The sequence below is a fragment of the Juglans microcarpa x Juglans regia genome, chromosome 7D (assembly GCF_004785595.1).
Source record: "Juglans microcarpa x Juglans regia isolate MS1-56 chromosome 7D, Jm3101_v1.0, whole genome shotgun sequence".
Classification (NCBI taxonomy): Eukaryota; Viridiplantae; Streptophyta; class Magnoliopsida; order Fagales; family Juglandaceae; genus Juglans; species Juglans microcarpa x Juglans regia.
Window position 1 is genome coordinate 20,833,357 of NC_054606.1, and position 15,671 is coordinate 20,849,027.

The window sequence follows — 15,671 nt, forward strand, 5'->3', positions numbered from 1 at the left end:
TCATGATCAGCAAAATTTTTTACATGAGGTGCCCTAGTTGGATTAATACTAGTGATGATCACCGGCCACTTGGTCATAATTATTAAACGCTTATATATACTTTCTCATTTATATATATATATATATATATATATATATATATATTAGTGGGAGGACATGTGCCTAAATCTCCCTATACACATGTTCATATCAGAACTCTCCTAATCTCTTTTTCAAACATCACTTAAATATAAAATAATTTTTAATTCTAAATTAACTTTTTCATCAAATCATTACTTAATCATTAAAATTTTTTAAGACTTTCAAACAAAATATAAAAAATAATACAACTTTTTTTAATTTCAAAATAAATAAAAAATTCTATTTAAATAATTTTTTAACTTTATGATACTTTTATTCAAGTTTGCCTCTTTCATTTCTCAAATTCTAATAAAATATATTAACTCAAATTATTTCACTACTATTCACAAATTATTTCACTACTATTCATATAATTATAATCTCATCTTATTATCCAAACATGTCCCAAATTTCGTATGTTAAATTCTGGTAATGATCAATTTGTATTATTTTTGCTATTCAAATAAATTTTCAAAAGCACTTTCCCGTTCACTGTGAAATGGAAAGTGCTTGCACATCAAACGAGCACCAGAAAAGTAAAAGTGTTATCTTGCCCTTGAGGCCAGTCCCATTGAAAGTGAAAGTGCTTGCATTCGAGGCGAACACCATAGGTGGCAAAGTGCTCGCGCCTCAAACAAGCACCATAAAGAACAAAAGTGTTTGCCCTCAGGCAAACATCAGGAACAACAAAAGTGCTCCCCACCAGACGAGCACCACTGCAAAAATAGTGCTCAACACCTCAACGAACACCCTAAATGAAGCACAATGCTCCTCACCTCGGCAAGTATTGTAAATGAGCATGAACCTCCCTACCTTAATGTGTAAAGAGGGAAAGTGCTTGCCCTCAAGGCGAATATCATGGAGAGTAAAAGTGTTTGACACCTAAGCGAGCATTGTGAAAGAGCATAAACCTTGCCATCTCTACTCGTGGAGTGGAAAAATGCTTGCACTCGAGGCGAGCACCATGGAGAGCAAACGTGCTCGCCATCTAGGGTAGATTAGGACAAGAGTATCGTGGTCAATACAATTTTTACAAATTCAACAAAAAAAATAATCTTAAAAAACTATATTTAAATCGTAAATTCTTTAACCATAAGTAAAAAAAATTAAAAAATAAAATAAAATAAAATACATAAGAAGTCAAATTGAATTGACAAATTTAGGCGGCATAGTGTCATTTTCTATAGCTAAATATATAACGTGTGTTAAGGTCGTGTTTCATACGCATTTGAGTCAAGTTCCAGCAACTCAGGTTTTTAAAGTTGGGCTTGTGAAAACGAAGAAGAAAGAAGCTCGGAGAGGGCAGCCTTGGGGCTAAGGAGTATCTAATGCCAAACACAGTAGAGTATTTTAGAAGTTTGTAAATAATGAGAGAGTTTAGAGAGAGTTTAGCAAGAGCCTTTTTGTACCTGGGAATTGCTATTTATACCGGGAGTTTGGGGGGACAGATTGTGCCTGCCCTTGTAGAGCCCATGTCCTTTTTACTGTTCCTTTTATCAGAGTCTTTTATATATGACGTGCCTCTGCGATGGCGCCGTTAATGTGGCGTGTTGCTCAGGTAGTGGTGTTATTAATGCGGCGTGGTTCCTCGATTTGCTTTACTTTACTGGTGTCTTCGGTAGTCTGCCGATGTTCCCTTATCAGAAGATCAAAAGTTCTTTGTCTTTCTCGTTCTACCCTGTATGAGTCCCCATAAGTGGGATGCGGCCGAGTGGCATAAGGCATGTCTGTCCCATCAATCGTCATTGCTTACTTTTCCTTGCAGGCGAGTTGCTTCATGGGCAAGTTTGGGCCCTGGGGCTGGGTATCGAGGAGAAACCGATTACTCTTGGCCGATCACCTAGTGGGCTTATGAGTGAGGTGAAATTTTCCTTATAGTTACCCATCCAATTATTATCGGACGGGTCTGATGGGAATTCTTCCTTTCCTTGGGCGAATTAATTTTTGCAACTGCAGCTATGCAACCTTTCCTTTCTTGGGATGGGGAATTGTGGGTTTATCAGTGCTGATGTGTCGCACTTCTGCTTTCCAGCCATATCCGAGTGGCCTTTTCATCTTTATACAATACCTAGCAACGGTTCGCCTTTAGCTTTTATGGCTATACTTCGACGGTTCTGATCCGTATTAAATAGCTTCAGTCTATTTATCACTATTTGCGTTTGGTGGTTACTTCTTTCCCACGTCGCATAACTGGATATGCGCTGCTGGAATCGAGGCGATCGTGGGATTCTAGTACTTCGGGGACGTATGGGTTCCAACTGCCTCGTGATGTCAACCATCGAGCTTTCCTATATAAAGTCCCCTATTTCTCATTCAAGCATTTCTACTTGCGTTTTCCTTTCTGATTCCTCTCCCTGGTTGCTAATGGCCCCTAAGATCTTCCGACTCTGTTCATGTCGCAAAAGGGCATGGCAACACCATTCCAGAGGAGTTCGCATGCTTCTCATGACGTTCATAGGTGACTCCTGTCGAGTTGGAGTCATTGAGGGAAACCTACAGGATTCCTTGGACCGTGGAACTCGCGATACCTCCCCTTACCAAGGGGCGGTAGATTTCGAGGGTTTTGCCTTCAGAGTGGCAATGTATCCTGCCATATTCTCAAGCGACCTCAGATTGACTTTCTGTCGTCTAGTGCGAGAAGTGTTGGATCATCTCATGTTGGCGCTTGCTCAACTCCTTCCTAGAGCGTGGAGGATCCTTGTGTTGTGCTGCGTCATTTGGCGTCGCACGTTGAAGGAAGCCGGGGGTGACTTCCTGGACCTCATGGCGCGTGAGTTCCTCCTTTCCCAAAGCTCAACCTTGCTTTCAGCATTCATTTTCGTACACTCCAACACGCAACACTTCTTCTTAAGCTCCAAAATTACCCTTTTATCATCATCTCGCCCTCCTATTTTCACCTCCTATAACAATTTCTCAAACCTCTCCACAGAAGGTGGGTGAATCTTGGCAGTGTCTTGGCAGTTGCTGTCACCGTACGACCTAATTAGCTGCCTCATTGCATCCCTTGTTGATTTCTTTCGATGTATCTCCTGGCGTTATTGGCACATTGTAATGATGGAGATCCCCGTATACTACTTCTACTAGAATATGATCTCATTAGCCTTCGGTTTGCTTGTGCCTCCATGACTTTCTGTTGTATCTAGTTGGTCGATGCAATATGTCATTGTAAGCTTGTGGCTTTATGTGGTAACTTGCCGCTTCATGTTGTAATTTGTTCATTGTAAGCTTGCGGCTTCATGTTGTAACTTGCCAATTGTAAGCTTGCGGCTTCGTGTTAGAACTTGTCCATTGTAAGCTTGCAGCTTTATGTTGTCAATAACATTATCATTTTTTTTTTCCAACCAGTGTGGGGGTTTTGGTGCAGGGGGTTATGGGGTCCATGTCAGAAGGAAGGATTGTCGTCATCTAGAGCTTTACGATTCACCCTACCAGCACCAAACCCAACCCTGACGACCCCACTGACTGACGGCTCCCCCCTTATACTGTCCTCGTTTACCTTCGTTAATCAGTTATCCTCCTAGTGCCTTGAGCGATATCGTTGACGAGGCCAATATCTCTCAACTTTTTCTTTGAGCCGATTTCCTTCTTTTTTTTTTCGTTGATCTCTCGGATGCGCTTTACCCCACCTAGTCCTTTAGTTCTTCCATTTTGCATTGTCGTACTTTATTTTGATATGTAATTGAAAAAAAAGAAGTGTCATTAGCGTATGCCGGCCCTCTTCCATTTTCGTTGACTTGGAGGGGATGAAAATTCCTCCTAAGAGTTCAGCCACGTCTGGGAGACTCCAGTTACCTCCTCAGGGGAGAGAGGCCGTAAAGCGTTTTGTTAGACTGCCTCAAGCACAGTGGCCATGGAATTGAATTAAATAATCTGGGCTGCTTGATGCTTCAATGGGGGTCAGGATAAGTATTTGGGTGGCCAGAAGGCTGGGCCTGCTCTCCGTCGTGGGAGGGACAATGCAGCCTCTAGCTCAACCCGTCTCTTTTGTCAACACAAGAGGTAAGTTGTTCGGTCAGTTTGGGACTGGATCCGCTCTCACCTGTTGACATTTCGCATTTAATTCTTGACCAAAAAATAAGCAGGCTATCATAACTTTATCCTTAGCTTCATAGGAGTTAGACCAAGCAAACCAGGGCCCTTTGGCCTATGATGCGATGTGCTTGCCGCTTTTTACCATGTTGTTGATGTTTGCGTTCCTTGTTGCAGCATTTCGATGGTTGAAGGATCTGGCCCGCACTCTATCGGGGAGAGGTCGAGATGCCTCATGCCAACTCACCCCTTTAGCCCCTCGAGGTGGTAATTCGGATAGCGATGTAATTGCTCCACTTTTTCGCCGTAATGGGGGTTGGGGTAAGTTTTCGGGTAGCCTTGGGGTTGAATCCGCTCTTTGTCGTGGGAGGAAAAAGGTGGCCTCTGCCTCATTGTGTCACTTTATCCCCATAGGAGATAGGCTGTTCGGGCAGTTTCGCTCCTGCCCGTTGACATTGTAGGAGAGGGTAAGTTTGGGTCAGGCTGGCGCTGATCCCACGCTTTGTCTTAGCAGAGGTCGGCGTAAGTTATTTGGGTAGTCGAGGGCTGATCACGCTCTCCTCCATGGGGAGACAAGGGGCCCCTGGCTCAACCCCTTTCCTTGGTCCGCGGGGAGGTAGATCGTTCAGACAGTCTGTAACTAGACTCGTTCCCACCTGTTGACGCTGACGAGGAAGGTAAGTCTTCGTCTTCAATGAGCTGAGGACTATTCACACTCCTTCAGGGAGGGGTCGAAATGCCTTAAGCCAAACCACCCCTTTGTTCCTGAGGAAGTAATTCAGACAGCGATGTGGCTATTCCTTTCCTTCGCAGTGGTGGGGGTCGTGGTAAGTTTTCGGGCAACCTCAGGGCTGGACCTTCTCTCGGTCGCTGGAGGGACAAGGTGGCCTTTGGCTCTATCGGTCCCTTTGTTCCCTAAGGGAGGTAGGTTATGGGGATCGGGGTAAGTTTTTCGGGCCACCAAGAGGGCTGGTACTGCTCTCCCGGACGAGGAGGTTGAGCCTCCTACTCACCTATCATCTTTCTTGGGGAGGTAGGTTGTTCGGACAATTTGAGACTGGACCTGCTCCCGCCCATTGACATCACAAGAAATGATAAGATTGGGTCAGACTAGCGTGGATCCCACACTTCATTCGAGGAAGGGTAAGTTCGTGTAGCCTTGGGGCTGGGCTCGCTTTCCAGCGGGAGAGACAAGGTGGCCTTTGGCTCAACTTGTCATTTTGGCCCCGTGGGAGGTACATTGTTCAGGCAGTTTTTAACTAGATCTGCACCCGCCTGTTGACGCTCATGAGGAAGGTAAGTTTTTATCTTCGGGTGGCCGAGCGCTAACCCAAACTCCTCCGTGGGAGGGACAAAGCTGCCTTTGGCATGACTCTTCCCTTTGGTGTCTCGTAGGGAGGTAAACAGTCGATGAAGACTTTGTTGATGGAGATTACGTTGATGGAAATTCTGTTGATGAAGATCACGTTGATGGAGATCCTGTTACGTTCCTGAAACTTGACATTGAAACACAACACCTCTTTCGTTAGGATTTGTAGTGTATGCATGAAAACATAAATTTACAATAATTAAGCTAACTTTAGCAATAAACTTGACAACTTGTTTCCTCGGGAGTCTTAGGTCTGTAGGAGCCCAAGCGATTGGTAGCGGTGACCATGTAGGGGCCTTCCTCCATTCTCTAGTTGTTGGAGCTCTTTTTCGGCTTCTCGTGAGTCTAAGCCTTGGTTGGGGCCTTTGCCTTCATCTTCGCTCGCTCCAGCTACTTCTTCTGTGGCTCCGTTAAAGCCCGAAGAGTGTCTTCAGCATTAATGGAGTTATCGGCCTGGTCTATAAACTGTCGCAGCCTTACATGAGTCCTTCTCGCCAACTCGGCCATGAACTGGGATCATGGCCAGACCCTTCCAGAAGCTCCCCCAGGGTTATTTTTTCTTCCTTGTCATCGATGGTCATGCACTCCTTGTTGAATCGGGACAGATACGCCTTCAAACTTTCCTCCTTTCCTTGCTTAATGGTGAGGAGGTTCGCTGCTGGGCTTCACCTTCTTTGACTTAACATGAACTGGGTAAAAAATAGTCAAGTCAGCTCACCAAAACTATGTACGGAACCGAGCGTCAGAGACTCGAACCATACTCGTCATGGCCTCTTTAGGATCAACGGGAACACTCTACATGCTACATCTCTTGGGAAACAATGTAACGTCATGTGAGCCCTGAAGGTTTCTAGGTGCGCAAGGGGGTCCCTCCTTCCATTGTAAATCTCAATGGTGGGGACCCTGAACTTCGGTGGCAAGGGCATAACCATCATTTCTTCTGTGTAGGGTGGACTAGTGCTTGTGAACAGATGGTACATCGACGATGATGTGCCCACTTTCTTTGCAATCTCTTCGTATTTCCCTTTGAGATTGTGGAGCTCGTCTTGCATGTTCTTCCTCTCCTCCTCCATGTTCGCTCCAACTCCTGCGTTTCGAGACTCCACGTGCTCGATATTATTGGGCTCCACCTCTTTGTTTTATCCTTGTTAAGGTTTCTTAAGCTCTTCATTCTCTTTGCGAAGTTTTTGCACTTCGCCAGTTAACTTTGTTACCCAGTCCTTCATAGCTTTCAGTTTCGCCTCCATGACAACTTCTTTTGTGTTCCTCCCAAGTTGTTTGGAACGGGTTGTCACATGCATATGAAGTATACGCAAGATCTACAAAGGATCCTAGAGACGACACCACAGTTAACGTCGTGTTTCATACGCCTTTGGGCTAGGTTCTAGCAACTCAGGTTTTCAAAATTGGGCCTGTGAAAATGAAGAAGAAAGAAGCTGGGAGAGGGTAGCCTTGGATCTTGGGAGTCTCTGATGTCGAAGTCAGTAAAATATTTTGGAAGTTTGTAAATAATGAGATAGTCTAGAGAGAGTCCAGCCAGAGCTTTTTCGTACCTAAAAATTGCTATTTATATAAGGATTCTAGGGGACAGATCATGCTTGCCCCTGTGGATCCCATGCCCTTTTTATTGTTCCTTTTATCATAGTCATTTAAATATAGTGTGCCTCTGCGACAGTGCCATTAATGTGGCGTGTTGCTCGGGTAGTGGTGTCATCAATGCGATGTGGTTCCCCGATTTGCTTTATTTTGCTGGTGTCTTCGATGGTCAGTTGATGTTCCTTTATCTGAAGACCAAAGGTTCTCCATCTTTCCTGTTTTGCACTGTACAAGTCCCCATGAGCGGGATGCAGCCGAGTGGCGTCAAGCCTGTCTGTCCCATCAGCCGTCATTGCTTACTTTCCCTTGCAGACGAGTTGCTTCGTGGGTAAGTTTGGGCCCTAGAGCTGGGTATGGGGGCGAAATCCATTACTCTCGACCGAGTGCCTAGTGGACTTATGAATGAGGGAGAAATTCTCTTTCAACCTGCAAGGTCTCTGGTAATAGTTTTTCCATCACTTCCATGCATATTGTATTTGCATGAATTCTGAAATGAATTATCGAATCTTGCATATCTTAAACAAATTCAATCTGTTGTTTATAGAATAAAAAATATATTTACAAGTCTATTTATTAATATTCTGAACGCATTTTCCAGTACACCAGTTGTCGTGAAAAGTACTATTGAGAGCATTCTTATCCGGTTCCCTTCAAAATTTTCTATAATTTAGCTAAAACCCACATTCCATAAAAGTTTCTCCTAAATTTTACTCATCTTTCAAAAACTTCTTACATCTCATTCTCTATCATTTTTCTCTATTCTATTAAAATAATATTTCTCTATTATTTCTTTATTACTTTTTCTCTCACTTTTATTTACAAACTTAATTACTTAATATTTTTTCGTATGTTTTGAACCATTACTCTTGAGAATATTTTAAACGAAAATTATTTTTTTTTGCGGGTGTGCTAATATTTTTAAAATTATTTTTTTATATTTTCATAATTATTTAAATTATTTTTAAAATTATTATTTAAAAATATAACAAATATGGGTATGAGAGAAATTGTAGATGATTAGAAGAATACTTTATTTTATTTATTAGAATAAAATATTAATAAAAAATGGTTTAGGGGATTTATAGTAGTTCCCCACCTTTTCCCTAAAATAGAGATTCGGATGTAAGAGAAAATTTTAACCAAATCTCTAAAATTTTCCTCAAATTATAGGGAAAATGTAACTTTGCGGTACCGGCTGGGAATGATCTGATATTTTGGTGTTTGTTTTCTGTCTGTATTTATATATCAGTTCCACAACATGTTGTATGTATGTTTTAGACGCCGATTTGTATGTAGCATCTAATTGTGAATGTTGTCGATTCCCTAGTGAATGACAAAACGACATGGATCCTAGGTACATAACATATGTATAAAACCTTCTGTTCGATATATACAACAATATCGAAGAAGCGTCAATCTTCCAACAACCTCCTTTTTGTTCGTTTCCCTCATTTAAAAGGTTAGGCACCCCTCATGTTTCTTGGAAAGTCTATGAAACACAATTATTTCATTTTAATGCTTTGTATTGGGGAATACGCACGTATATACATAACGTGGACGGTCGATCATTCTCATGATGCAACAATCCAAATACTCAAAATGTTTTTGATGTTGAGAAATATTATTTTTTACGAAAAGTGTTCTCGCAAGCGAGTTCGTATACTAAATTGCGCACTAATATTGATATATAACGCATTCATTTAATAAAACGGTACGAATTGAAGACGGAAATAATTTTTATGAAACAAATAACCTTTTCTTCTCTAATTTTTTTTTCTTTTCAATAAAAAAATTCATATCAACGTTGGTACGCGATTTAATACACCAAACCGCTTGTACTTACAATATATATATTGTATATCTATAACCTTGTGTAATATGTTGCATATACAATATCGAAGAAGCGTCAATCTTCCAAGTTCCAATAACCTCCTTTTTGTTTGTTTCCCACGCACACTTCATTTAAAAGGTTAGGCACCCTTCATGTTTCTTGGAAAGTCTATGAAACACAATTATTTCATTTTAATGCTTTCTTTTGGGGAATACACGTACATAACGTGGACAGTCGATCATTCTCATGATGCAACAATCCAAATACGTACTCAAAATGTTTTTGCTGTTGAGAAATATTATTTTTTATTTTGAATTGATAAACTCAAGTTAAAGAACATTGCTCTAATTTTTTGTTATATTTCTGCATGGGACTAGTTATCTTCCCAGAGGTGGCTGAGGGCCGAGCGAACTCCCATCTCTCTGTTTTTTTTTTTTTTTTAAATAATTTTGTAATATTATTTTTTACATTATCTCTCAATATTTCTTAAAAAACTCTTTATATAAGAGAAATGATTTGTATAATTCCTAAATAGATAAGCCTCATACAATTCATTGTAAAAAAGTACACCCCACCTAAAAATAGTGTAAAAAATATTATTCGGGATTCATTTTTTTACAAAGAATTTGTATGAGATTTATCTATTTGAGACTTGTATATAATATTACTCAGAAAACTCTTAGAAGTTTTTACACTATTTACAAACACTTAGGTGCTATTTATGAAACCATCTTACATCCAAATATCCCCTATTACGTATCAACTAACTAATAATTTTAAGGCACAAAGATTCTCTTTTGTTTTCTAAAGAGGATTTTTGATAGAAACATTTGGATAACCTTTATACCAGACAACATGCGCTTTAGATGTGTGGCATCAAGTATCGACACATATCCCTTAATTTATTGTTATGTGGTCTCTCATAATGAAAAAGCTTTTAGAAAATTAGGGAAAGCCTTTTTGTGCAAATAATACATGTGTATGTCTAAAGCTCCAAGTAAAGCTCCCAACACGCAATCGAAAGTACTAGAATCGTGTGCTGAGTTTTACAATGTTTGTCAGTGGTCACTACAAGATATGATGCAATATATATATATATATATGTATGTATGTATATAAATATAATAAAAATAAAAATAATGTATATTTTTTATCCTATCCTAGTTATTTGGTCAATGAATTGTCACAGTACGAAAGTTTAATTTCCACAACAATTAATCCAATCTTTAAGGTTACGTATCCTCTATTCCTCTTCTCTGCTGTGTTGTCAAGTATTTCCTTACGGGTCAAGGTAACTTAACACGATCAATTACTTTGGTGTGAACATATCCGAATGGAAATGGTAGAGATATCCATTTAATAGAAAATGTTTATATAGTCAACGAATGTAACTCTCGACCAATACTCCATTTAAATAAAATAGGAGAAATCAGGTTCTATATGAAAAAAATTAATTTTTCATGATAGATTTCATTTTTTTTTAAAGAGAGTACAATGTGTGAGACTTATACGTATTAGAACTATATTGAATATTATTCTTTTTTTTTTTTTTTTTTTAACATCCATTAGATATTACTCCAAATGAAACGGGTGGTGCATGGAAACATAAAGGTTGGAATTATAAAAGGTGTTTTCTTCAATGGATTCAAGCTCCTAACGTGCTGAATCTCGTGATTTTGTTAAGGAAAACATCATATCTACATTAAGAGTTTGGGTACTTGAGATCTCCAGTTTAGAATATGGTAACAAAAATATAAAGATAAATTTGTGATGACTAATCATCACATGTTATAAATTTATTAATGATTACATTCTAAAATAAGGATATTTATGTAAAGTGATATTATTTTTCTAAATTATTTAGAAAAATATTTTTCACTTAAAATATAATTATATAAATAATAAAAATGATGACATTTCTATAATTTTTCATAAAAAATATTTACATAAGAGTAATGATACATATAATATTTTTTTAATATAAAATGAAAATATTTTTATAAAATGATGTTATTTTTATATAATATTTTATAATAACATCTCTTATTTTAAAATATGATTATAAAATATGTTGTAAAAATTTTTATGTGTTTATATTTTCGAAAATTAAAGAAGCAGAAGGTAAAAAAAGGTGCGTTTTGAGAGCTGGGATGTGGGGCCCTAAAAAACAGAGGCTCCACCGTGTTTGTGTCATGTAGCTCCGAAACAGCGGATACGGCTCCCAAAGTATGGGGGCTTATGGCCCATCTCCTGCTCTGCTCCTCATCCAACTCCACCAATCAGCAGTAGGGCTGCCCCTGCAAACACCCCCTGTTCCTTCTGTCAGATCCCACGTATATGTCCAGCGGGAGCCCCCAAGCGGTAAGACTCGCATTGTTCTGTAAAAAATTCTTTGCCTATCATCCCTGCGGCCAAATACTAATGTCTTATAGGTAGGGTCGTATACCGCCCCACTTTTACGGTTTTTTTTAATACATTTAAATCTTTTTAAAAAATAAAAAAATATATTAATACACTTCAAATTATTAAGTAAAAAAAAAAAAAATTGACTAGCGATCAAACCAAGTAGCAAAATAATGTTTCCCATATCTTATTTATCATTTTTGATCTTTTTATTTAAATATATACATATTAATATATAATTATATATATTTCAATAGAAAAATAAAAATAATACATCAAATATTAATATGTAGTGTGAGATGACAAATAACATTTTTCGAATTCAAAGTATTACATATATTTTCTTTTCAAATATTATTTAAACATAAAATACGTTTTTAATTTTTTCATCTAATCATTATAATAATATTACATTTTTTCTAAATTCCTAAATAAAATATAAAAAATAATACAATTTTTTCTAATTTTAAAATAAAAATAACATTAAATTTTTATATTAAAATATTTTTTTAAATTTATAATATTCTTATTCAACTTTTTTTCCTCTCAATTTTTAAAATTCAATAAAATATTTTAACTCAAATTATTTTACTACTATTAATATATATAAGATATTCTAAATATCCAAACAGACCTTTCTAATTCTTTTAGAAATTGTGAGTTTATTATGGGATTATGTTAATAATAAAAAAATTTAAATAAAAATGTTTTGATATCTGAAACTGAAAAAAAGGGAGAGAAAAAATTGTGAAAGTAAGTTGTAAATACTAAGCTTAAAATATGACAAACCTCATCACGCTGAATTATAATTTGGGACCATAAAGGGACGAAAGTCTGATATTTGGCAATAGTCCAAAGATTTTAAAGCATAAGTAGGTAGCCCTATTATTCTAATTACTACAGTCTTTACTTCCTAATTAAGCTTTAATCAGCCTTATCTACCAAAAAAAAAGAAAAACAAAGGTAAGAGTATAAAACAAAAAAATAAGCTTTATGCCGTCCTCCTCGTCTTCTTTTTCCTCCGCATAGACCAAAAATGCAAAGCAAGAATTGCACAATATATTAAACAAGAGAAATAATTTATATAGTCTTTTTAAAGAGTAATATTATTATAGTATTGCGTGCGTAAGTATCACACAATCGTTTTAAAAAAAAGTAGAATTTATTATTAAAAAAATAAAATTTTTCATATAAATTTCTTATTTATTCACTTTTTTTAAAATAATTGCACGATACTTATCACTCACGATTGTAACTATCATTTTTTCTTTTTAAAATATATAAATTTCACACATTTTTATTAAAAAAATGAACAAATCTAACTTTCACGTAACAAAAATCACATTTTTAAATGATAAATTTTATTTTTCTAAAAAAAGTAGACGAAACTTTTATAAAAATGAAACTTTATCTAATTTAATTAAAAAATAAATAAAATAAGTACATATAAAATAATAGAATAATGATAGAGGCACCGTTGGTAGGGAGCTACTGCTGGCTCTATCATGTATTTTTTTTATTTCTTTTTTTTTATGTAGATTTTTTTAATAATTTTAAATATTTTAAATAAATAAAAAAATTCACAATATTATTAAAAAATAATTTCTTAATCACAAAGTAAAATAAAATAAGAAAGTATGTTTTAATAATTTTTTTTTTACTTTACAATTAATAAAGTATTTTTTAATAATATTTTAATTTTATTTTATTTTTTTAAAATATTCAAAAATTTTTTTATAAAAAATAACTGAAAAAAATTACATAAAAAAATATATGCCAGAGTCAGCGGTAGATTCCAGCGCTCTAGTGGTACTCAAAATAATGGAAAATGCTAAGCGTCCTGCTCCCAGCTCCAGCTGAGAGCTACCGCTTTTATTAGCGTGTATTTTTTTTATGTTTTTTTTTTTTTAGTTTTTTTTAAATAGAGTTTTTTAATAATTTTAAATATTTGAAAAAAATAAAAAAAATTATTTTTTATTTTACGTAGTGATTAAGAAAGTATTTTTTAATAATTTTTTTTTTTTTTTACTTTATGTTTAAGAAAGTGTTTTTTAATAATATTCTAAATATATTTTTATTTTTTTAAATATTTAAAAATATTAAAAATTTATCTATAAAAAATAATTGAAAAAAAACACATTAAAAAACATATGTTAGAATCAGCTGTAGTTCCAGCGGGAGCCACTGCGGTGGGGCGGTGGCTCTAGCAGTACTCCAAAATAATATACATGTAAAATGAGAAGAAACCGAGAGAGAGAGAGGGGAGGGGGGTAGGTAGGCGCATTGACCGAACCACCTTCGCACACGTACCATCCTTTCTCAAAAGCTTTATGCTTTTCTCTTCTCTTCATTTTCTCTATTATTCTAAAATTATTATTATTATTATTATTATTATTATATAAACCCCACAAATCCCTCTCTTTTCTCAGCTTGACGTTTCTCAGAACGAGAACTCCAAGCTTTACCCTCTTACCTACTCCCCGCCCTCTCTCTCTCTCTCTCTCTCTCTCTCTGTAGCTTCTCCCCCTTTCTCTGTACAAAAATTCTTACGCACGCTGTCGCCATGCATGCTATAGCTCCTCCTTCCTCTAATAATTTCAATTGCTTTACTGGTACCGGTGCTCGTCCGACGCTTGCCCGTGTTCGGCGTCGTTTTATCCAGAGTGTTTACAGGTCCGATTCCGTCAACTTCCCCAATGGTGTCGGTTTGAGCAGAGCAGACTGGCAGAGCACATGTGCCATTCTCGCCAGCAAGGTCGTCTCCCAAGAGCAACCCACCGATAAACCCGACACTGGATCCGGTGTTGCCAACCACTTTCCCGCTGTAAATGGCCACAAGACAGCAATTGATCTCGACCTCGTTCCCATCGAGACGGCTGACAACAGCATGAGCAGTAGCATTAGCAGCAACAACAAGCCGCAGCCGAAGCCGCTCACCATAACGGATCTCTCCCCAGCTCCCATGCACGGTTCGCAGCTCCGTGTCGCTTACCAAGGCGTTCCCGGAGCTTACTCGGAAGCCGCCGCCGGAAAAGCATACCCGAACTGCGAAGCAATCCCCTGTGACCAGTTCGAAGTTGCTTTCCAGGCCGTGGAGCTTTGGATTGCCGATCGTGCCGTCCTCCCAATCGAGAACTCCCTCGGTGGCTCGATCCACCGGAACTACGACCTCTTACTCCGCCACCGGCTCCACATAGTCGGTGAGGTTCAATTACCGGTACACCACTGTCTCTTGGCCCTACCGGGTGTTAGAAAAGAATACTTGAACAGAGTGATATCCCACCCTCAAGCCCTCGCACAGTGCGAGTTGACCCTCACCAAACTCGGCCTCAACGTGGCACGGGAGGCCGTAGACGACACCGCTGGAGCGGCCGAGTTCATCGCCGCCAACAACCTACGCGACACGGCGGCGATTGCGAGCGCACGCGCTGCCGGTCTGTACGGCCTGAACATTTTGGAGGACGGGATCCAAGACGACTCGAGCAACGTGACCCGGTTCGTGATGCTGGCCCGAGAACCCATAATCCCAAGAACGGACCGGCCATTCAAGACGAGCATAGTGTTCGCGCACGGGAAGGGGACGTCGGTGCTGTTCAAAGTGCTGTCTGCATTCGCGTTCCGCAACATAAGCCTGACGAAGATCGAGTCGAGGCCGCACCGGAACCGACCGATACGGTTGGTGGACGACGCCAACGTGGGGACGGCGAAGCACTTCGAGTACATGTTCTACGTGGACTTCGAGGCTTCAATGGCGGAGGTTAGGGCACAGAACGCGCTGGCGGAGGTGCAAGAGTTCACGTCGTTCTTGAGGGTGCTCGGTAGTTATCCCATGGACATGACTCCTTGGTGCCCTTCCGGGGGAGATTAGCAAAAATGCTTCCTTTTTTTTTTTTTTAAACATATGTAATAATTTCTCTTATTTTTATTTTATAGTAAAATGTTAAATCCCATTAATTATTTTGCACAAGGGAAGGGAAGGGAAGGGAAGGGAAGGGTTTTCAGTTTACATAATTATTTTCATCACTTTTTTTTTGTTCCCTTGAGTTGATGAATATGGATTGATAGATGGGAAAGAAAAGCAAAGAATTTGTTTGGTGGGTAGATACAAAGTCCATGTGTGTGTAAGCAAGCAAGTAAGTAAGGTGAAAGAAGATGTGGTGTGCCACTAAATTTGTGGTGGTTATGTGTAAGTATCAATGCCATCCACCCAATCATTTCATTTATATGCTAAATGTTTGGGATATTGTAAAAGAAAAAAAAACAACCTCACTGGAGGAAAAAAGAAAAAAAGAAAAAAAAAAGATATTAGCTAAAGATTTGACA

General features: G+C 38.2%; 1 protein-coding gene across 1 annotated transcript; it reads left to right on the forward strand.

Annotated features, from left to right (window-relative positions):
• The first annotated feature begins 13,759 nt into the window (after nucleotides 1–13,759).
• Nucleotides 13,760–15,223, forward strand: LOC121239326 (arogenate dehydratase 3-like). Its single transcript, XM_041136548.1, has one exon. The coding sequence runs from the start codon at nucleotides 13,912–13,914 to the stop codon at nucleotides 15,214–15,216; it is 1,305 nt and encodes a 434-aa protein (XP_040992482.1). The 5' UTR covers nucleotides 13,760–13,911; the 3' UTR covers nucleotides 15,217–15,223.
• Nucleotides 15,224–15,671: the final 448 nt, after the last annotated feature.

What these genes read in the sequence shown, in the direction of transcription:
- LOC121239326 (XM_041136548.1), top strand. Translation starts at nt 13,912, where the DNA reads ATGCATGCTATAGCTCCTCCTTCCTCTAATAATTTCAATTGCTTTACT.